Source organism: Phocoena phocoena, chromosome 8, assembly GCF_963924675.1.
Source record: "Phocoena phocoena chromosome 8, mPhoPho1.1, whole genome shotgun sequence".
NCBI classification, from domain to species: domain Eukaryota; kingdom Metazoa; phylum Chordata; class Mammalia; order Artiodactyla; family Phocoenidae; genus Phocoena; species Phocoena phocoena.
In genome coordinates this window covers 100,075,077-100,096,965 of record NC_089226.1, presented here as the reverse complement: position 1 = coordinate 100,096,965, position 21,889 = coordinate 100,075,077, and the positions used below count along the sequence as shown (strand labels likewise).

The window sequence follows — 21,889 nt, the reverse complement described above, 5'->3', positions numbered from 1 at the left end:
CCTTTCAAAGTTGGGACGAGAAGGAAGATCCAGCTAAACAGAGAGGAGGTGCCTAGTGAAGTAGGAGAGGAGCCAAGAAAAGTGTTCTGGAAGCCATGGAAAGAAAGTATTTGAAGCAGGAGGGAAGTGATAAACTGCAAGTGCTGTTGGTGGGTCAGATAACGTAAGGATCGAGAAATGGCCGTTGGTTTAGCTCTTTTGGTTGAGTGGTGGGGATGGAACCTGACTGGAGAGGGTTCAACCAGGGCGAGGAGGCAAGGACGACTAGGATCAGGAAACCCTTCCCAGGAGTTTTGCAGTAAAGAGGAGCGTAATGGGGTAGCTACAGGGGAATGTCAGCACAGGAGAGTTTTTAATTTTTTAAGTTAGGAAATACTGCTGCACATTTCTAGCTGATGGCAATGGTCCATTAAAGGAGAGTTGCTGGAGCCATGTGTTGAGTAGCTAAGGGGGCTCTAATGCACAGTGTTGGCTTCAGGTGGTGGAAGCAGGTGGAAATCCTCCTTTGGTTGTGTCCACCTTCTGTGAAGTAGCTGAGAGGAAGGCTGGAAGAGGAGGTATTAGAGTTTTTATTTAGTTAGTTAGTTAGTTTTGGCTGTGTTGGGTCTTCATTGCTACGCGTGGGCTTTCTCTAGTTGTGGCGAGCGAGGTCTACTGTTCGTTGCGGCGCGTGGGCTTCTCATTGCGGTGGCTTCTCTTGTTGCGGAACATGGGCTCTAGGTGCCCGGGCTTCAGTAGTTGTGGCTCGTGGGCTCTAGAGCTCAGGCTCAGCAGTTGTGGCACACGGGCTTAGTTGCACCACCGTCTGTGGGATCTTCCCGGACCAGGGCTTGAACTTGTGTCCCCTGCAATCGCAGGTGGATTCTTAACCACTGCACCACCAGGGAAGCCCATGGTATTAGAGTTTTGAGGAGAGTGGAGGAGTATGAATTTAAAATGAGACCGGTCATGCTGGTTGGTGGTTTTTCCTCAGCTTTTAGTTGAAAATTAATTTTACCAAAGTCTGTTTTTGTTGGGTGAGCACGATCGAGGGAGAGAGGGGCAAGGGAGTGGAGAATCCGTAAGACAAGGATTGTGGTGATGGGCTCTGGGCATCTGAGAAGCAGTGAAACTGGGGACAAAAGATTCTGGAGTTATTTTTAATGACAGGCTCTTAAGGGGTGACCATAGGAATGGACAAGATACGTGGGGAAGAGGGGGGTCAGAAAAGGACAGAGATCAGGGTATTGGAAGGATCTTCTCTGTGAATATTAAAGTCACCAAGAATTACTGGGGTGTTATGTTAGGAGAGAGTGATGGCGTGGGGGTGGAGATGTGACAGTGGGGTAGTTGTCTGGTGGTGTGAACTTGAGAACTGGTATGTTTAGGAGGCAGGCAGGATGCATGGAAGGCTGTCCTCCCTGTAGTCCCAGTGGTACGAGGGACAGTGGGAGAGAGAATAGCCAAGTTGAGAGGGCCCCAGAGCCCTTTTGAAAGATCCACATTTCAGTTAGACTGACAAGGGATCGGCTAGAGAGCAGGCTGCCTGTGACTAGTGACCATGTATTCCAGAGGGTACAGTGAACAGATGCAGGAATTGGGAGGGGTCAGATTATAAGACGTCCGTTGCTGTGTAATAGAAATACAGGAGCCACATGTGTAATTTTAAACTGCCTAGTAGCCACATGAATAAAAGTTCAAAGTAGGTGAAATTAATTTTAGTAATGTATTTTATTTAACCCAGTACATCTAAAGTATTATTTCAACATGTAATCAATATAAAAAATTATTAGTGAGATAATTTTACATTTTTTTCATACCAAGACTTCCACATCTCGTGTGTGGTTTACACTTAAAGCACATCTCAATTTGGGCTTGCCACATTTCAGGTATTTGTAGCCATGTGGCTAGTGGCTACCATATTGGACAGTGGGGATCTAGGACCTGTTGGGTTGAGAGTGGGAGTCTTGGATTTTGGTGGTGTCTGACCTTGGTCCTGACTATCTCCACGGCAGAAAGGGAGGCTGGGAGTATGAAGAGGGGCGTGTCGGGTGTGTTCCCAGGAGCGTGTGGAGCTCTTGGCCTCTACTTTACTCGACTCTTGGAGGACTGGAGGCCCAGTCAGGCTGGGCTTACCCCAGTCTGGGGTGTTCTGGGCTCCCTTGACCCTGCCGATGGAGGTGTGGTAGCCCTTGTAATTATTACGAATGACTCTTGGAGTGCATACCTGTGGAGCTAGGGTCCTTTGGACACATCTCGAGAAATCGTGGCTTAATATATTCTGTCCAGAGTGTCTGCATGTGCAGAGGCCATGGGTGGGGCTGCCTGGACCCTGAAGGGTCTGCCAGGGCTGGGCTGTGCCGAGTATCTGTTCATCTATCTGCTGATTCTAAAGCATCTTCATTCTTTTGGAGCTGTAGTTGTAACTGAAGAAACACTGCAGTGGAGAAGAAAAAAGGGGTATTTTTTTCCCTTTGGGTGGAGGGGTGGCCACAGACTCTAGTGCTTTAGAGTCCTTTAGCTTCTGTTGGACTTTGCCATGCTATTTTCTTTGCTCATTGGGTTCACGTCAAAAGGTGCAAGGAATGTATGAGTTTTGAGAAGGGGTTAGAAGAGGCAGTTGGTTGGGAGGTGATCTTGTTCCTTTCTGATCAGGAAGTTGGAGATGAATCCTCTTTTTCCAGAGCGATTTCTGTAGGTCAGTTACCAAACTTCAGTCACAAAACCATCTCTTGTCACATGCATAGTATTACTTGCATTAATGTTTACTTAATGTTTTTCTTTACCCTGACTCATTTTCTTATATAAAGGAAAACTTTGTATTATTAGTTTCATGGGCTCATTCTATTTTCATTTTTCATAAATACATAATACTGAAATTAAAAACGTTCATGCAAGTTCCACACCAAAGCACTTCACACCCCACATTGCACTTGGGTAAATGATGCTGCAGATGGAGGCTTAAGGAGGGTTCGGGCCCCTCGAGTTGACAGAAGTGCAACGCCCGTGCCAGGTGCGGCTTTACGAGTGGACGACGGAGAAGGAGCTCCGCACCGAGTGCAACCACTACAACAACATCATGGCCCTGTACCTGAAGACCAAGGGCGACTTCATCCTGGTGGGCGACCTGATGCGCTCGGTGCTGCTGCTGGCCTACAAGCCAATGGAGGGCAACTTCGAAGAGGTAGTGGGGCGGGGGCAGACTGTTCCCTTAAGCTGCGACCCCGCGGGTGTTTCTTGGTGGTGAGGGATAATCAAGCCCAGTGAGGGCAGAAATGTCGTCCCTGGAGCCTACATTCTGCATCCATTAAGTGTTCTTAGAAAGGCCCAACAGCTCTGCGTAGGCTCCATTTCTGGGCTGAGTTGGCCAGACTGTGGGGAGAATCTCTGAAGGGGTGGTGGTTAAACACGGGGCAGGGCAGGCTCTTGGCCAGGTCTCAGCAGTGGCTTCCATGCAAACTGCTGATTGTGTTTCCTTTTGTACCTTGTCTTTTTAAAGATTGCTCGAGACTTTAACCCCAACTGGATGAGTGCTGTGGAAATCTTGGATGATGACAATTTTCTGGGGGCTGAAAATGCCTTTAACTTGTTTGTGTGTCAGAAGGATAGGTGAGTGACCAGCTGTGGGTATGGTCTGCGGGGAATGAGGACGCTGGGTCCTCTCTCAGGCTCCGGTGCTCCTCTTCACAGAGGGTTAGGGTTTCCATGAGGCAGGCAGGCCACAGAGATGAGCTCTTCAAGCTGGATCCTCTGCTGTGGAGCGGGTGGGCTCACCGGGGAATCTGCCGGCTGCACACAGCCCTTGTCGGGGCCCCGTCGCGGGGACAGAAGTCTGGGTAGTGAGTTTCTTGCATTGCCTCGCAGCGCTGCCACCACTGACGAGGAGCGGCAGCACCTCCAGGAGGTTGGGCTCTTCCACTTGGGCGAGTTTGTCAACGTCTTTTGCCACGGCTCTCTGGTCATGCAGAATCTGGGCGAGACCTCCACCCCTACCCAGGGCTCGGTGCTCTTCGGCACGGTCAACGGCATGATTGGTAAGGGTGACCTCTGTGGGGCGCACCCCGTGCAGGCCTCCTTCCTGAGAGCAGCGTTCCCGCTTTGGGGGACGAGGGAGAGCAGGGTTTCGCGGAGGAGCCTGTGGCCAGCTCTTCCTTCCTCATCTCGTGCTGCTGCCTGGGCTGCCCTTGGCACGCAGTGCCCGCCTTGCAGCTCCCTGTTCCCTTTGCTTCCTCAGGCCTGGTGACCTCACTGTCAGAGAGCTGGTACAACCTCTTGTTGGATATGCAGAATCGACTCAATAAAGTCATCAAAAGTGTGGGCAAGATTGAACACTCCTTATATCCTTCCCAGAGGTGCCCCCTTGCTAGGAGGCACGTCCTGACCCAGGCAGAGAGCTACATTACCCTAAGCAGCCTCTGGAAACTGCTGTCCGTTTAGGAAATGTCTTGACTAGGTTCCCGTGGGGAACAGGCTTTTAAAAAACCTTATGGAAAATTTCAAACACACAGTAGTGGAGAGAACAGTGTAGCGAACTCCCATGTACTTATCACCCAGCTTCACTGGTTCATCTTGAAAATGTACATTTTTGTTCCTGAAATGTGTCTGCCTCTGGCCTTTCTGGTGTTGCTTGTCAAACGTAAGTTTAGATCACAACTTCAGAACGTCCTTTCAGAGATCTTGTTGGAGGCAGTAGTGTCTGAGGACCCTCACTAGAGAGGCTAACGGAAGAGGGGAAAAGCAAAGAATGTGCAAACTCCAGAAGCCCAAGGATCAGCCCCCGTGGGACACTTAGGATCCAAGTACTGCTGGAAGTTTGTTTATTATGGGAGAGAGACAAGGAGCCTGAGGGAGGCGGGGGGTGGGAGGCGGGAGGGGCGAGGGGCGAGGGGCTCCTGCTATGAGTCCGTGAGGGAGGAGGGAGGCTGATGGGTTGGTTTTTGCCACAACCCGCAGGACTTTCGGCACATCTCGTCTTACTGAGCCTCTGTTTGTTTGTTTATTTTTGGCTGCATTGGGTCTTCGTTGCTGTGCACGAGCTTTCTCTAGTTGTGGCGAGCGGGGGCTACTCTTTGTTGCGGTGCACGGGCTTCTCATTGCGGTGGCTTCTCGTTGCAGAGCACGGGCTCTAGGCACGTGGGCTTCAGTAGTTGTGGCTCGCAGGCTCAGTAGTTGTGGCTTGTGGACTGTAGAGCGCAGGCTTAGTAGTTGTGGCGCACAGGCGTAGTTGCTCCGTAGCATGTGGGATCTTCCCGGACCAGAGCTTGAACCCATGTCCCCTGCATTGGCAGGAGGATTCTTAACCACTGCGCCACCAGGGAAGTCCCGAGCTTCAGTTTATTAATCTGTGAAGGTCAAGGCTAGACTTAAAGAGTGGTTCTTCCCAGGCAAGCATCCAGTTCACATGGAGCACTTGTAAAAAAAAAAAAGAAAAAAAGAAAAAAACATCCATACACGTCCAGGCTCTGAACTAAGAGTCATATCTGTATTTTGTTTTAATCTGTATTTTTTTATTTTTAAATTTGTTTTGGCCTCGCTGCACGGCTTGCGGGATCTTAGTTCCCCAACCAGGGATCGAACACATGCCCTTGGCATTGAAAGTGCAGAGTCCTAACCACTGGACCACCAGGGAATTCCCTGTATTTTTTTAATGTTATTTTGACGATTACTCCAGTTAAGAACCATTGGATGAGGTAATAGCTTATAGGTCTTTGAAATTCTAAAACTGTCCCAAAGGCCATGTGATTTTTAGTTGAAAATGTTCTCTCCTGTTTATCCTGGTGATAGTTTTAGATTGTGGTCTTGTGCAGAGGTGGGGGTGACTCATAGTAAGGGTACTTATTTCCAGATAATTGGCACTTTCCTTAACTCACCTGTCCACCTGGAGATCCTTTCATACTGAACGGAAGACAGAACCAGCCACAGGCTTCATTGATGGGGACTTGATTGAGAGTTTCCTGGACATCAGCCGGCCCAAGATGCAGGAGGTTGTGGCAAACCTGCAGGTGAGCTGCTCAGGGTTTAGCCCTGGGCCAGTTTCTCAAGTCCCTTGCAGGGCCGGGCATACCAGGAGGCCGGCAGAACTCCGGGGCCTCCCCTCCCTCGGTCCCCACGTGCTAACGGCCCTTTTCAAGTTTTCTTCTACCCACGCGGGAAGGTGGGGTCCAAGGGCAAGGAGATAAAGCTGAGGCTCGTGGGTTCCCCCGTCAGGCAGCAAACACTGTAACTTGAGCAATGAGGGCACATTTGGGCATGTCTGGGATCTCTGGCAGACCCGTAGGAAGGGGGCAGGGTCGGGATCCTGTAGGGAAGAGAAGTTTCCATGGCGCTTGGGTTCGGGGCATTGCTCACTGGACATGGTGCCTCTGGGGAAGTATATACTGGGTGGCAGGCTCCGGGCAGCTTTGCTGTCAACAGACCTTGCTGACCTGAACCCCCAAGGAGAGGTGTGGGCTTTGACTGTGAGTCCTTCCTCCCTGCCATGACAGTGGTGGAATGGGGCGCCTCCCTTGTGGTGGGCATCCCCTTCCTCAGGGGAGGGAGAGCACCCTCTCAGCCCTCACAGCCTCTCCTCCTGCCCCTTCCTCGTTGCAGTATGACGATGGCAGTGGAATGAAGCGAGAAGCCACTGCGGATGACCTGATCAAGGTTGTGGAGGAGTTAACTCGGATCCATTAGCCGAGGGCAGGAATCCCCTTTCCCAGGCCCTCTCTGAAGGCTTTGCCCTCCTGCTCTCCTCCTCCTCCCCTGCTGTTGTCTCTTGGCTATGGGAAATCTTTCCCTAGGCCAGCTGCCCTAGAATCCACGGCCTACCTGTGTGGAAACAGGGATTTTGTAGAACTAAAACCAGTTCGCTGGAGACCTGGGAAAGGACTGAAGGTGAAATATTTTCTCCCTGGATTTTTACCAGTCTCACATGATTCCAGCCATCACCTTGGGCCACCAAGCCTTGATTGGTGTAGCCAGTTGTCCTCCTTCCAGGGAGCAATTTTGCAGCTCTTTGGCTGAAAGGAAGCTCTGTGTGTGTGTGTGTGTGTGTGTGTGTGTGTGTGTGTGTGTGTGTGTGTGTGTTTGTGTGTCTCCCACACTCATGCATTGTCCTCACTATCTTTTTATTTAGGTTGGGGGTGTGGGGAGGTTGTGGGTAGCAGGGAGGAGGGGCGGGAGGGGTTCGTCGTCTTTGAAATGAGAGCTTCCTTTGCTTTCTTCTCTTGCCTCTGAGAGCTTTGGTCTGGAGGGCTGACCACCAGACAGTGGGCTGCTTGAGTAGAAAACCTGCAGATGGTGGATGATCTCCAAGCCACAGCCTTTTTGTCTCTGGGGAACTGCCTTCTTCAGAGGGAAGGAGGTGGGGAGACGTGAATTGGTGGTTAGTTTCTGAGTTTTACCTAATAAAGTAGAGTCTAAGAAGAAGGATCCATTTGTTTCTGCTTTTTCTTCCCCTGCTCGGCTCTCCAGCGTCCCAGTCACTCTGTGCCCAGTTTACTGCAAGCTCCATTCTCTCCTTCACAGCCACTGCAGCAGTCCCTTGTCCTTGCTGCTGGAACGTTCCTTTCAAGTAGTGAACTGTCGTCTGTACATCTCCTTTGTCAGGTGATTGCTCTTGGTGGGATCCCAAGGATGATGGATGTCAGGTTTTTGAAATTCAGTGGTCTTTGGTTGCCCTTGACTCTGTAGTCATCGTTTGATTCCCAGGTGCCTGTGTTAGTAATGTGCGGGGCCTGGGGGTTGCTAGGCCTGCCTTTCCTTATGTCATTTTACAGCCAGTTGTATATGGAACATTCAGCCAATTAGCCCCCCAGGCACTGCTCCTCACGCACTGCCCAGCTTCCTGTTGCCACATGGGCTTTGGATTCTGATTTTATTTCTCCTGGTTTAATTGAGTAAACCTTTGGTGCCTTAGGTTTGAAAATACAGGAGAAGGGCACATTTGGGGTTCACCCTTCTATCCAGCACACAGAGCCTGTCTTCTATCAGCTCAGTGGGTCAGAGTGTCTGGGCCCATATTTCCACCAGTGATCCAGTGGGAATAAAGGCTGCTCTGTCCCAACAGTGGAGCAGGGTTGATCCCAGGCATATTGGCTGGCTCCTTTAAGACCAGCCTTTGATACAGTGTCAGGAAAATTGTGGTTTCAAGTTCAAACTGTGGTTTTGAGAGATTCTAGCTTAAAAGGAAAAGAGCAAGGAAGCATCTCTGCTTTGGGGGTCTTCCGGAGTAAGTTTCCTTCCCTGGAAGCATTCCTTGTGTTTCTTTACGGTTCTTTTCCCCTTACTCTCCTGGGGTTTCTGAGGGTGGAGGATAAGGGTCTTAGGGGAAAAAATAATCATCTCTCAAAAACCACAGTTTGAACTTGAAACTCAACACTGTGATTTGAATTCTTCAAGTCATGGTTTGAATTGAAAAGGCTGCCCCCATGCCAGAGACCAGCTTGAGTGAGGCAGGCAAGCAACGGCCTCCAGATTGTGGTGATTTAAAAAATTTAATCCTAGATGGGAGGATTGACTCTAAGGTGCCAAGGTCAGAAAAACAGAATGTGGTGGGATTATGGTTCTGATGCTTTTCAGTGGTCTGACCTGCAGCCACGGAGACCTGCTACGTTCAGTAGAAGGTTATTACTTAACCAGTGGCTTCAGTCTTGACTCTGGAAACTGGAGTCCTTGTAGTTTTTTGTTTCCTACAATCCTGGGTATATTCACTCCGGACTGAATTCCAGCAGTCCTTCGGAGACTGATGCTCTACTGCCACACTCCCACATCCCTCTTAAGACCATTAATCACCTCTCCCAGGGTGAAAGGTTGCCTTCGGAGCTTTGCTACAGCCAGCTGGAATGGCTCCTTTCCATGTAGGCGCTGATGAGCTCGCCTCACTCCAGGCCTCTGCACGAATGGACCTTTGGGAGAATAATAGAAACACTGACTCATCACATGACCATTTGGAAGGGTCACAAGCCAGAGGCCTTCTTTCTACAGCCAACAACAACTTGAATCCTCCGCCCTCGGTGGAGGGTCCCTTTTGTAACTGAGAAGCCACAAGCCACAGAACTGGGGAGGAAACACTGAGGAACTAATAAGTGCCCAAACTGGTCCTTGAAGATGAATGATATTAAGTGAGCGACTCTCAGGGTCCAAACTTTGAGAAGCCTCAAGGGCAAACAAACCAAAAGACAAGAAAAGCAGAAAACGGTGAAAACCAAACTAAAGACGCAAACGATGTGAGGAGCAAGGTGAATGCCGTACGGTCAAAGAAATGGGAAATGAAAGAAATGTCAGGGGCTGTTTAGGAAGTTTCTTTCAAAATTCACTGGTAGGAATTTAGTCTTAAATGTCCCGAGCTCCTCCTGCTGAGGGTAGATGAAGATTTTCTTTAAGCACAAACTCGCATCTCGGTCATTGCAGCTGCCCACTGACCGATATGGAGCAAAGCCTGCCAGAGTTGCAGGGATGAGCTATGGAGGGGTTGGGGCACCCTAAAGTAGTCGAGTTCAGAATGGAGAAAGCCGAGGTGTGCGGAAGTGTGAGAGAAGATGGCGCAAGGAGTGACAGGTGTGTAAAAGGAGCCTTGTCCTGTGTAAATGTGTTAAGAACTTGTGGGTAGCTTTTAGGGCCAGGAAGAGTGAGCACTTATTTGACATTGAGTGGTGGTCTAGGTAGGAATGATAAGGGCAGTGGTGCGATAGATTTTGCGGGCTCGAGTGAAGGAAGGGCTTTGTTTATCCCTATTGAATAATTCAGGGCTAGATTTCTGACTCTGGACCTTGAAGGTGGGCATTGAAGTACTTTGTAAGTGACAGTGAGGAATGCAGTCTGAACGGCAGAGGGGGAAAGTGCACCTTTGGATGTTTGAGACAAAAAGGAAAGACGGCCAAAGGGTCCTTAGGACTCAGAATGGACATAACTATGGAAGTAGCATTCGTCTCACGATACAGAGTATTTTGGCAGCCTCCTTGTTGACAATGTGTTACTTAGATGGGTCAAAACTAACAAGGTGAGATAACAGCCCTAAAGCGAACATCTGCAAAAACTCAACCACACAGGTTCAGGTAAGGAAATCGGCTTAGTAGCTTGTGTTTAATAACAAAAGACATGACACCAAAAAGCATCTGAGGCTTCCCTTTACTGTAAACTTTGTTATGAACTAACAGCATCATGGGGTTGCCAGGTAATATTCGACTGTGTTGATAGAAGTGTGGCATCTGGAAGGAAGGAGGCAAGAGTCCAGACCACTGTTGGCACACCATGTTCATTTGTGGCCACCAGTGTTAAGGACTAGTGACAGGCTGAGGTACCCAGTGGGAACTGCAGAGGTAGAACCGAAGGAACTGGGGTTATTGAACTGGGAAGAAAAAACACTTCCTAACAAGTGGAGTTACTCAAAATTGGATTGGGCTGCCTTTTGATAGGTCTTCGTCCCTGGAAGTGTTTAAGCCAAAGCTTGACTGATGGGGTCTGGGCGGCTAGGGAAGGTTCCTGCACAGAGCTGAAGGTAGGATTTAGTCAACCTTTCAGCTTTCTCCCAGCTGGATGGTCCTGATTTCCATCCGCCACCCGCTCACCACTTCCCTGCCTACCATTTCTGACTGTGGCCTGAGGCAGCTGCAGAAGGGGACAAAGAGGAATCTGTGGGTTCAAGACTGTCTGGTGGACCCACTGACCGGCGCACCCAGGGTTAGGGTGCAGACCTGTCGGCAGGCTCGGGGCCGGCCTAGAAGCGCTCAGCAGCGAAGCGACCCACCGCCCCACCTTGTACGACACAGCCATCTCGGGGTCCACCTAGACCAGCGATGCCCGGGGCGCGCAGCCTCCTGCTCCAGCCTTGTTCCCGGAGTCTCTTTCCTCCCCGGGCCTCAGTCTGACGCCCATAGCCCTTCGCAGGAAGCCGACTCCCAAACCCGGGCCGGGGGTGTGGGCCGAGGACGAAACCCCGCCCCCAGGGGTCGGTGATCTTTGCCCCCGCCCCGGGCTCCGCGCCTCCCCTGATGGCCACCGGCGGGCGGGCGCCTTTGCCTTTTGTGTGTTTCGTTCCGAGGTGCCAGAGACCCCCCGCCCAGTCGTCCGCCGAGTCTCCTCGCGGCCCCGTGCCCCTCCTCTCGGAGTCCCCAGCCCCCCTGCTCGGCTCCGCGTGCCAGCTCGGGGCTCGCTGGTTCGCTCCCCGCGGCGCCAGGAGGAGGGGCGAGGGCCGGCAGCCCCCTCCCCCGCGCTCGGCGCCGGAGCCTAGCCGAGCCGGGGGGACCCGCCGCCGCCGGTCATGTGGGCCGGATTGCTCCTCCGGGCGGCCTGCGTCGCGCTCCTGCTACCAGGGACCCCGGCCCGTGGCTACACCGGGAGGAAGACGCCCGGGCACTTCGGGGCCGAGAGGTAAGCGCCCCGCGCCCTTCCCCTGCCCCTCCGCGGGAGCGCTACCGGCGCGGTGCGGGGAGGCGCGGAGGGGCGTCCCGGAGCTGTGGGTCGGGGCGCCCCCCTGGGCCACTGTTCGCACGCGGGCGCAGCCCAGGAGGTCCGGACAAAGGGACAGCAGCTTGTGCTCTGGGCGGGTGCCCGTTCTGCGCCCCTGGCCGGGGCTGTCCTGATTGGGATCTGGCGGGGGGAACGGAGATCCAGGCGCTAGGTGAGCCGCACTGAGTCCCGTGGAGCCCCGACCCCTGGCGAAGGGACCCCGGGACGTGCAACCTGGTCTCCGGACTGTCTGGCTTTCGCTCCCGAACGTGCCCGTGGCTCTGCCTAGGCAGTGCCTGGCCTGCCCCGCGGCTCTGGCCGCTCTGAGGCTGGGGGCTTTCCCTGTGTCCACGCTCTGCGCACGCCGTGGACCTTGTAGCCGCCGGGGTCTCTTTGGGTTATGTTTCGGTTTCCGCCTGTGTGTGCGCGCGGGAGGGGGTTGGGTGTTTTGCCCCTTTGCTTTCCCGATTGATGTCGCCCTCCCCTAGCGTCTCCTCCCGGCGGAGGCCGGGCCGCCGCGGGCCGAGCGCGTGTGTGCGTGATGCTCCGAGCTAGGGAACACGGTGTCAGCGGGCGGCCTGGCCCGCGGCCACGGCCTCGGGGGCGCGCGGGGGGGGCGGCCCCGCCAGGCTCGCAACTCGCACGTGTGTTCCGCAGCCACCGCCAGTTCCTGCTCAGATCGGCCCGGCTCCGCGGCGTGTCAGAGCCTTCCTGCCTGCCACCTGTCTCCCCGTCACCGCCCGTCCTAGGTTCCTTGGGGCGCTCTGGCGGGCGCTCGGCCCCTGCCCACCTGAGGGTGAGGCTCCACCAGCCTCCCGGGAATCCTTCCATCTGCCGCTTTGGTGGCACCCCTGTCCCTTTGAGAGCCCCATCTGAGGAGCAGGAGCTGCCGGCTTCTCCTTCCCAAGCTGCTGCCCTAATCGCTCCAGCGAGGGCGGCGGGTGAGACATCCCTGCTGCATCCCCCACCCACTTCCAGGGCCCCTTCTTCTGTGATGACTTCAGAGAGCGAAAAGGCTCTTGGAGGCTCCAGGGACAGTTTTCTGCAGACGTTTCTGTTTTGCCATGTGCCCTGAGTTTCCCTTTCTAGAATATTTGTCACTTTTGACACAGATTATTCTCCCGCAGAGCAGACTGGGTCTTTCCATTCACGTCCCCAGTGCCTGCTGCCGTGCCTGGCACATCATGGGTGCTCTATAGAACACAGTTGGGAAGGGTTTTCCTTTTTTTTTTTTTTTTTTTGCGGTACGCGGACCTCTCACTGCTGTGGCCTTCGCGCCGCGGAGCGCAGGCTCAGCGGCCATGGCTCACGAGCCCAGCCGCTCCGCGGCACGTGGGATCCTCCCGGACCGGGGCACGAACCCGCGTCCCCTGCATCGGCAAGCGGACTCTCAACCACTGCGCCACCAGGGAAGCCCGGGTTTTCTTTTTTTTTTTAAATTAATTAATTAATTAATTAATTTTTGGCTGCGTTGGGTCTTTGTTGCTGTGCACGGGCTTTCTCTAGTTGTGGTGAGCGGGGGCTACTCTTCGTTGCGGTGCGCGGGCTTCTCACTGCGGTGGCTTCTCTTGTTGCAGAGCACTGGCTCAAGGTGCTTGGGCTTCAGTAGTTGTGGCACACGGGCTCAGTAGTTGTGGCTTGCAGGCTCTAGAGCGCAGGCTCAGTAGTTGTGGCCCACAGGCTTGGTTGCTCCGCGGCATGTGGGATCTTCCCGGACCAGGGCACGAACCCGCATCCCCTGCATGGGCAGGTGGATTCTTAACCACTGTGCCACCACGGAAGTCCCTGGGAAGGGTTTTCTTGTCCCTAGTCTTTTGCAGCAGGATTCCCAGTTCAAACTAGGCTGGACTTCATCATCCTCTGCCCATCCCATCCCAGAACCAGTTCTAGTCATCGTCTCTGTCCCCCTCCAGGCCCGTGCACATGCAGCTCCTGTCTAGAACATTCCTCCATTCTCACTGGCTGCTCCTACTCTCTCTCCAGCCTCAGCCTAGGAAACCTCCCCTGAGCTCCTTGGGCCTCCATAGCCTGTAATGTTCCGGCACTTGTCCTGCTATGTTGTTATACCTGGTTCCTTGTCCGCCCCTTGAAGGTGGGGAAAGTGGCTTGTTCGTGGCTGGACTGCCTCACCCAGCCTCGAGCACACTGGATTCCCCTTCACTCCTTTGGGCAGCTCACTGATGCCCCCTCCCCCATCTCAGAGATGTCACCTGGGGAATGACTTCTCTCCAGTTCCCCCCTTTCTCTTTACTGTTGGCTTCCCTTCTCAACCTTTCCCTCAACAGCCATTTATTAAGCACCTATGATGTGCCAGGCGCTGCCCTTGCTGCGGAGTTGAAGAAGAAAGATGAAGCCCCTGTCCTCAGGGAGTGGTAGGGGAGCCAGGCAATGAACGAATCAACAAACTAATAAGTAATTTAATGTCCCAGGAAGTAAGTGTTATGAAGCAGAATAAAACAAGGCACGGGTGGACAAGCAGGGCCTCTCTGAGAAGGTGACATAAGCAGAGAGACCTTTTACAGGAGTGGGGGAGCTGTGTGTGTCTGGGGAAGAACGTTCCTGACAGAGGGGACTGCAAGTGCAAAGACCCTGAGGTAGCCATCCCTGCGGCTCTTCATCCATTGCGGTCTTCTGTCCTCAGCTCTTAGACCCTCTTTGCTCTGTGTCCACGTGGCAGGCATCTGTAGGAGACTAGTGTCTGTTCTCTTATACCTTTGTCTTTGTCCTGCCTCCAGAAGGGACTGACCGTCTGAGTCATTTTTCTATGGAAACTTCCCATTGTCCTCCCGAGGAGTGGGGGTGGAGGAGGTCTCCAGAACTGTTTGTTGACTGACGTACTGACTGGCTGGGAGGCTTTCACTGCCTAGTAGATGAATCCTCCCCTTGGTACAGAATGTGGAAGGTGCTCTCTCCTCTCTTGCAGACGCCGGCTGGGCCCCCACGTCTGCCTCTCGGGGTTCGGGAGTGGCTGCTGCCCTGGCTGGGCGCCCTCCATGGGCAGTGGACACTGCACCCTTCGTAAGTGCCTGTCCCCATGCCCCAAACATCCTCCACAGCAGGGCGCTCATTCCCTGGGCTTGCCTGAGGGACAGATTGGGGGCCCCAGTCCCCAATCCCTCACCTGTCTTTATCCTCTCAGCCCTCTGCTCCTTTGGCTGCGGGAGTGGCATCTGCATCGCTCCCAATGTCTGCTCCTGCCAGGATGGAGAGCAAGGGCCCACCTGCCCAGGTAACTGGGGGCGGGCAATGGCTGATGGGAAGAACTCTATTTACGCTGAGAATGTACCAGGCACTGGGCAGTTGTGCCCTAGCATATCATTCTCAAACAACCCTATTAGGTAGGCATTCTCATTGTATAGGTGATGAAACTGAGGCACGGAAGCTAGTGTCTCACCCAGGGTTACACGGCCAGTAAGTGGCAGAGCTGAATTTAAACTCAGGCCTGTTTGCCTCCAGAGCCCCCTTCCCAGCAGAATTTAGGAGGAGCCGGGGAAGACGGGGGCGGCTGGGACTGTGAAGTGGTACGTGCTCACAGGTGCGGTGCCTGTTTCAGAAGCCCACGGACCCTGTGGGGAGTACGGCTGTGACCTCACCTGTAACCATGGTGGCTGTCAGGAGGTGGCCCGAGTGTGTCCCGTGGGCTTCTCGATGACAGAGACAGCTATCGGCATCAGGTGTACTGGTGAGAGGCGTGGGAGCAGCGGGGAGGGGGTGGGCGGGAATGAGGTCCCTTCCCTGTCCCCCCAGGACGGTCTCCGGAGAGATGCCAGAGCAAAGCTGAGCCACGAGCAGCTCTGAAGTTTAAGAGTGAGCAGGCAGGCAGGCAAACACAAGAAATATGCCCCTTCTGCTATCTCACAAATACTTATTGAGCACACCTCGTGGACCGGGGACTGAGCTGGGGCTGGGGTTACGAGGGCCATCCCTGCTCTTATGTTGCTTCAGAATGTGAGGCAGGGAGACAAGTAAGGACAATGACAGTCCCCCCCCCCCCCCATAATGGGGCCATCACCTGTGGAGTGCACAGTGCCAGGGCCCACAGGGGCACAGGGAACCGGACTGGAGGTGGGCATGACCGCAAAAAGCCTCCCTCAGGAAAGTGACATTTGAAAGATGAGCCAAGAGAAACTCCGTAGTTATTTTGTAAAAGTATTATTGGTTCAGCATTTAAAAAATTCCCCGTGCACAGTCTGTTACTGTCCCCAGAGGCAGCCACCGTGACCAGTTTCTTACCTATCTTTCCGGAGAGCTTGAAAGCCCTTTTTAATTTTTTTAATTTGGATTTTGTAAAAATAACCTTTCTTCCCCTGAATATAAAAGTAAAAAATAACTTCTTTTGGAACATCTGGAAAGTAAAAGAAGGGTAGAAAGGTGAAAATAAACCTGTCCCAGAAGTCCCTACCCAGAGATGTTTGTTAGAAAATGAAGTTATTTTTTTCCCTGCCCTGTCCCCTGGGTGTGTAGGTGTTTGTGAGTGTGTATGACTGTGGGTATATGTGTGTCAGGCGTGCCCATCTGTCTGTTTTATAAAATTGGGATCATACCTTATCTATAGTTTTCCTTCATTATTTTTCTCACTTAACTTTGTCTTGCGAGTAGGAAATAGCCCTTATAGCATCATTTTTTTTCAGATAAAATATTATAGGTTTATTTAAAACTTAATTCTCACCTTGAGTATGCAAAATACAAACTCCACAAAATGTTCACTTTTTTACTTTGTAGTTTACAAATATGCAAAACAGATGTTTGCTTAAATTTATATTACGTATTTATTAAGGCAAGGAACTATATAGAAAAAAACATTTGTTCTGCTTAAGGCACACTTGGGAATAAACCATTGTACAAATTATTGCACATCTGAAACCACAGTGCATAACAGACCGTCTGCATAAAAAGGTTAAAGTAAACCATGTGTATTTACCTGACTTAGGTCATAAATGTAGATCGGAAGACAAAAATAGATTTTCCTTGTCAAAGTATGCAGCAGTTTGAGAACTTTGGCCTCATTTGGTACCTTTAGAACCAAGGCTCACCAAGCGCCATCGTTTAGGCTATTAAAACACATTTTCTGTACCTGAATTTCTTCTTCTTCTAAGATCGTAATAATGGCTTTTAGAAGGCAAAGAGAATACAAGGTGATCTTTATGCTTACATTGCATCGAAACAATTCAAGGGATTCTGGTCTTCCCTCCCCCCAGCTCAGGGATCTAATTTATACCCTGATATCCACAACTTCCAGTCACCCCCTTGGCGTTTTGTAAGTCCAGGAATATATATTCAAGTTGGATTTAGAATTGGAACGATAGAAGATCCAGTCACAGACCCCATCTGTTCTTTGTCATTTGGTTTCCTCATGTCTCCTGATTATCCATTCACAAGTTGACTTGTTGGGAACTTGACCATGATTGTAGTGCTTTCCAACTGGGTTCCTCCCCTCACCGGGAAGACAGTGTGAAAGGTAAAAAATACTGAATTCTCGTCTGCCAGGGTGGGTCATATCCACTGTTTGGGGATTTTAAAGTGCCTCTTCATGTGTAAGGCGAGGTGGTCCGACCTCGAAAATGCCCGGTCGCACTAATGGCACTGGAAGGGGCGGTGCCCAGTGTGTTTGCCGTAGTGCCTGGTCAGTTCATCTGAGCGGGCAGATTTCCACCCACGGCCGTCCCAGTCACAGTGGTAAGGTTTCTCACCTGTGTGGGTTCGCAGGTGTGCCTTGAAATGAGAACTTTTCCGGGGCCACGACCTTCTCCCCCTCTTTGGCTTGGGCTCCTCCAGCATGCAGGAACTGGGTGGCATGAGCTCTTGGTAATGGAGCGGTGGGACCTGCGGCTGCATCTGGTCGGGCAGGAAGGGTAGTTGGGCCCGGGGTGGGGATGGAAGCCCGGGGGTAGTGGCAGGGCAGGATGACGGTCCCTGCTGCTCAGCCTACAACATCATTTTGAACTCCTTCATGGAACTCCTTCATCTACATGCAGATGTAGCTGCTATAATCTAAGTACCCAGTTCTGTGCTATCCATCCTTAGCTTGTCTGCAGTGTTTCACTGCTACAAATAATGCTGCGATAAAGAGGCTTCTTGTCAGCCCCTCTGACTATTCCCAGAAAGAGAACTATTGGGTCAAGGGTCCCATGAAGGAGTTTTGGTGCTCGCCCCCCCCCCCCCACCGCACCCCTTCCAGAAGGTTGAAGTACTTTCCAGACACACTTCTCATTGCAGAGGCAAACTGGACCAAGGAAAAGCCAGAGACCAATGTCAAAGCAAGTGCAGGGAAGTGGGGCCCTGGCCACCATCACAAGGGGCCCAGTGGGATCGGGTGAATCAAGGTGGGCTTCTTAGAAGCGGTGGGTGTGGTCCCAAAGGTACCTGCTGTGGGAAGAGCAAGAAAGAACGGAGGTGACCAGCAGGCATGGGGGCCAGGGGGTGGGAGGGAGGCTCAAGTGGGCAGAGTAGACTGGAGTGGGCGGAGCTGACCTCGTAGGTTCTCATGGTTCTGAGATAGGAAGGGCTGCCTTGAAGCGGGGCTGGGGAGATCTGTCTCCCAGCCCCCTCCCCCCTCAGGCCTGAAGCACTACTTGGATCCAGTCACCCCACCCCGGGCAGAAGCTTCGGGACTCCTTTGCGCTCTATCGCTGAGCCTTTACCCACCACCTCTCCAGCTCGGCCTCACGCTGCCCCGGCGGGAACCTGAGCTTCAGCCAGACTGGGCTCCCGGCGGTCCCTGTGCTTCCCAGAAGCTTCTCGGACACTCTGTGCTCTATGGGCCCCCCTCCTGATGCCTCTTGGTCCTCTCAGTCCACCTCCCTTCCAGCACACACCTGCCGTGGCCGGGCGGTCCCTGGTAGGGTGCATACCGCCGGCCGCACGCCGGCCTCTCGTGGGTGTGTGTCGTGGTTGTATGTTGTGGCTCCTACGTTCTCAGGCTGCAGCCATCTGGAGAGTCAGCACTGTGTCTTAGTGACATTTGTGTCCTCGGCAGCCCCCTTCCAGGTCTGCTGCATGCAGGCGGTGCTCAATAAGCATTTAAGGGAATTTAATCAGCCTTCCTGCCCATTCCCCCTGCCCTTTTGGGGTTGCCCTGCAGGTGGGACCACTGGAAATAGTTCTGTCTCAGCCAGCCTCTCCGTGTCTGTTCTGCGTGGGTCAAAAAGAGACCTGGCCCCTCGGCCTCTTCTTTCTGGGGGCATCCCTAAAGCTGTATGACTTACCTGGTGCCTTCTTTCTTCCTGGGGTGGGGGTGGGTTCCACCCTGCTGAGGGCAGGCCCCGTGTGGGCACAGGGTCCTCGTGGGGTGCATATTCTCCCCACACCCGAACCACGTTCAGCGTGAGCTATGCAAGAGTGTTTCCTCGCTCCTCAGACATCGATGAATGTTTAAGCTCCTCTTGTGAGGGCCACTGCGTGAACACAGAAGGCGGGTTCGTGTGCGAGTGTGGGCCGGGCCTGCAGCTGTCTGCTGACCGCCACAGCTGCCAAGGTGAGTGGCTCTGCAAGGGGTAATGATGGTGTCGTTGCCACCGCCGCTAGGCTCTGATGCTGAACTCACGGCCCTGCCAGGCCCAGCGCGTGCTCTCCAGGCATGATTGCGTTTCAGCTTCACCACGGTCCTCTGAGGGAGATGCTGTTCTCATCCTCACTTTCTGGATGAGGCTTGCCCAAGGCCCTTCTGTCAGTAGGGGCAGAAGGAGTCGGCTTGTATGCGGGTGTGTCTGACGCCAGGGCCTTTGCTCTGGACCACGACTCAGTAGAAGCTGCTGCTGCCATCCCTGTAGGGTAGGGGGGTGGTGGGGGCGAGGGAGCGGCCGAGACTCACCAGAAGGAGGAGGCCACTGAGCTGGGGGAAGGCTGAGGGGGCGGCTGACACGTCCCGGGGGCTCTGTGGGAGAGCCGTGCTGCGACAGTCACCTCAGCCACCTGCCGGGGTGCTGGGCCGGGCTCTGGAGACACACGGCCAGGAAGAAAACATCCTGCCCCCCAGCGACCTCCCCACTCCCCCCACCCCCGGTCTGGTGGGAGGGGAAGAACAATACGGTCGGGTCGAGGGGCTAAGTGCTGTGGGAGCCCAGGGGAGAGAAGGAATCTTTTCTCCTAAGTGAACAGGATGAGCGAGACCTTTTCAAATAATGACTCATTCCTTAAAAATGATTTTTATTTACAGAAATTATGTCAGGAAACATTCTCTCTTTAACAAGGCAACTAAGACAGAAGCTCCCCTTGATACTGTGGTATCATTTTCTGGGTGTTTGAAATTTTCATAAATTATTTTAAAAGTTTTTTTTTTTTCTTCGATACGCGGGCCTCTCACTGCTGTGGCCTCTCCCGTTGCGGAGCACGGGCTCCGGACGCGCAGGCTCAGCGGCCGTGGCTCACGGGCCCAGCCACTCCGCGGCACGTGGGATCCTCCCGGACCGGGGCACGAACCCGCATCCCCTGCATCGGCAGGTGGACTCTCAACCACTGTGCCACGAGGGAAGCTCTCTAAAAGTTTTAAAAGTCATGGCCCTAGCCCCAGGCCATCTCTCCCACGCCCAACCTCCGTGCTCCCTAGAGAATAGCCCTGGTGTCTTAGTATCTGCTTGGGCTGCTATAACAAAATAGCACAAACTGGGTGGCTTAAACAACAAAAATTTATTCTCACAGTTCTGGAGGCTGGGAAGTACAAGATCACAGTGTTGGCCCACTCAGTTACTGGTGAGGGCTGTCTTCCTGCCTTGCAGACAGCTACCTTCTCTTTGTGTCCTCACAAGGCAGAGAGAGAGCAAGCTCTCTCATGGCTCTTCTTCTAAGGGCAGTAATCCCATCATGAGAGCCCCACCCTCAAGACCTCATCCAAACCTAATTATGTCCCAAAGGCCCCACCTCCTAATGTCATCACATTGGGGGTTAGGGCTTCCATTTATGAATTTGGAGGGAATGCAGTTCATCCCTAGCACTAAGTTATCAATCTGATGAGTGCCCTGTCTGCCTCTCCCCAGTACGTGTACGTACACACATGTGCACTTACAGAGATATGACGATAAGAGATGGGTGGCTTACAGTTGTTGAACTCCTGTATTCCTGGCACCATGCTAAGCATTTAACATGCATTTTCTCAATTTTGTCCTCAAAATTGTCCTATGAAGTTGGTACTGTTTATTTCCATTTTCCTGGTAGGAGTACTGAGGCTTAAAGAAGTTAACTTTCGCAAGATCACATTAGGGCTTCAATGTGAACCCAGTCATTCTTCTGCCTGCTTTTTTCCCTTCAACAATCTGTCATGAAAACCTCTTCACATCAGGGTCAATAGACTTGCTTTATCCTTTTCAGCTACTACCTGGTACTTCGCAGTGCAGATATCCCGTAGTTTACTCACTCTTCTCTTACTGATGAACATGCAGATCATTTCCAGCTTTTTCCCAATTTCAAACAATGGCTTGGGGAAGCTTTGACAGAGGAGGTGGTATAGAAGCTGAGTTTTGAGGTATGAGTAGGAGTTTTCCAGCCAGACAAGATGGGAAGGTATTCCAAGCAGATAGGAGAACATGGGCAAAGGGGGAGGGCCACAAGAGTATGGTGCCTTTGGAAGATGGCAAGAATTTGGGCCAGAGTAAAGGTGAGAGGCAAGGAGAGAGGTGGGAAAGGCAGCCCAGGACTCGTGGTGCTGCACTGGTGCTTGTGGGAGCCTTGGAGGGATTTTAAGCAGAAAGTGGCCTGATCAGAGGTGCCCTTTGGTCAGAACATCCTGGGGGCTCTGTAGAGGGTGGCTTGGGAGGAGCACAGGAGGGGCAGAGAGACACACAAGGCTGTTATCCTCCAGGCCAGAGACAAAGCCCAGGGCATCTGGGCTAGGGTATGGCAATGAGGGTGGAGAGAAGTGGGCTGGTCCAGGGAGGACTTAGGAGTTGATAGACTGAATGTGGGTGGTGAGAAGGAGAGGGGTTACGAGTCGGGTAGGAGATAGTGATGAGAGAGGTAGGAAGAGAGGGCCACCTATTTCCAAAACTCCACGCAGAAATGAGCTCCAGCTGTGTCCTGTTCCCTTCCAGACACTGATGAATGCCTTGGGACCCCCTGCCAGCAGAGATGTAAAAACAGCATTGGCAGCTACAGGTGTTCCTGTAGAACTGGCTTCCATCTGCACGGCAACCGGCACTCCTGTGTAGGTAAGGCAGGGGACCCTGTTGTCTTCACACTTAGGCTGCCAATCAGGAGGACGGACAGGGCGAGCCCAGGGACAGGGAAAGGTCAACAGTCTGGACCTCCTGGTTCCCTGGAGCCCGCAAGTGCTTGAGCCTTTGCTCAGAGCCTGCCTTTCCCTGGGGTTGGCGTGGCTCCTAATGGAAGACCCCGTCTTGGACTTTTCCTGGCCACGTGCCACTTTCATCCTGTTATGTTTCTCTTCCACCCTCTCCCAGATACACCCCAAGGATTCCTCTCTGCTCACCCATTTTCTTGGCTGCCTTAGCTCCCCTTGGTAAATAAAGCACGTTATGTCTTGGTTCCT

At 52.9% G+C, this 21,889-nt stretch overlaps 2 protein-coding genes across 2 annotated transcripts in view; both read left to right on the top strand.

Moving 5' to 3' along the window:
* DDB1 (damage specific DNA binding protein 1) overlaps positions 1 to 6,654 on the top strand; it is a 30,725-nt gene extending 24,071 nt beyond the window's left edge. Inside the window, exons 22-27 of the mRNA XM_065881446.1 lie at positions 2,993 to 3,163; positions 3,479 to 3,588; positions 3,844 to 4,013; positions 4,214 to 4,316; positions 5,858 to 5,981; positions 6,571 to 6,654. Coding sequence (XP_065737518.1) covers positions 2,993 to 3,163; positions 3,479 to 3,588; positions 3,844 to 4,013; positions 4,214 to 4,316; positions 5,858 to 5,981; positions 6,571 to 6,654 — 762 coding nt within the window. The remainder of the gene's footprint in view (positions 1 to 2,992; positions 3,164 to 3,478; positions 3,589 to 3,843; positions 4,014 to 4,213; positions 4,317 to 5,857; positions 5,982 to 6,570) is intronic.
* Positions 6,655 to 11,221: 4,567 nt separating this feature from the next.
* Positions 11,222 to 21,889, top strand: part of VWCE (von Willebrand factor C and EGF domains) — a 29,971-nt gene continuing 19,303 nt past the window's right edge. The window contains exons 1-6 of the mRNA XM_065882823.1: positions 11,222 to 11,331; positions 14,333 to 14,427; positions 14,549 to 14,638; positions 14,963 to 15,091; positions 18,767 to 18,883; positions 21,432 to 21,548. Of these exons, the coding sequence (XP_065738895.1) occupies positions 11,222 to 11,331; positions 14,333 to 14,427; positions 14,549 to 14,638; positions 14,963 to 15,091; positions 18,767 to 18,883; positions 21,432 to 21,548 (658 nt within the window). The remainder of the gene's footprint in view (positions 11,332 to 14,332; positions 14,428 to 14,548; positions 14,639 to 14,962; positions 15,092 to 18,766; positions 18,884 to 21,431; positions 21,549 to 21,889) is intronic.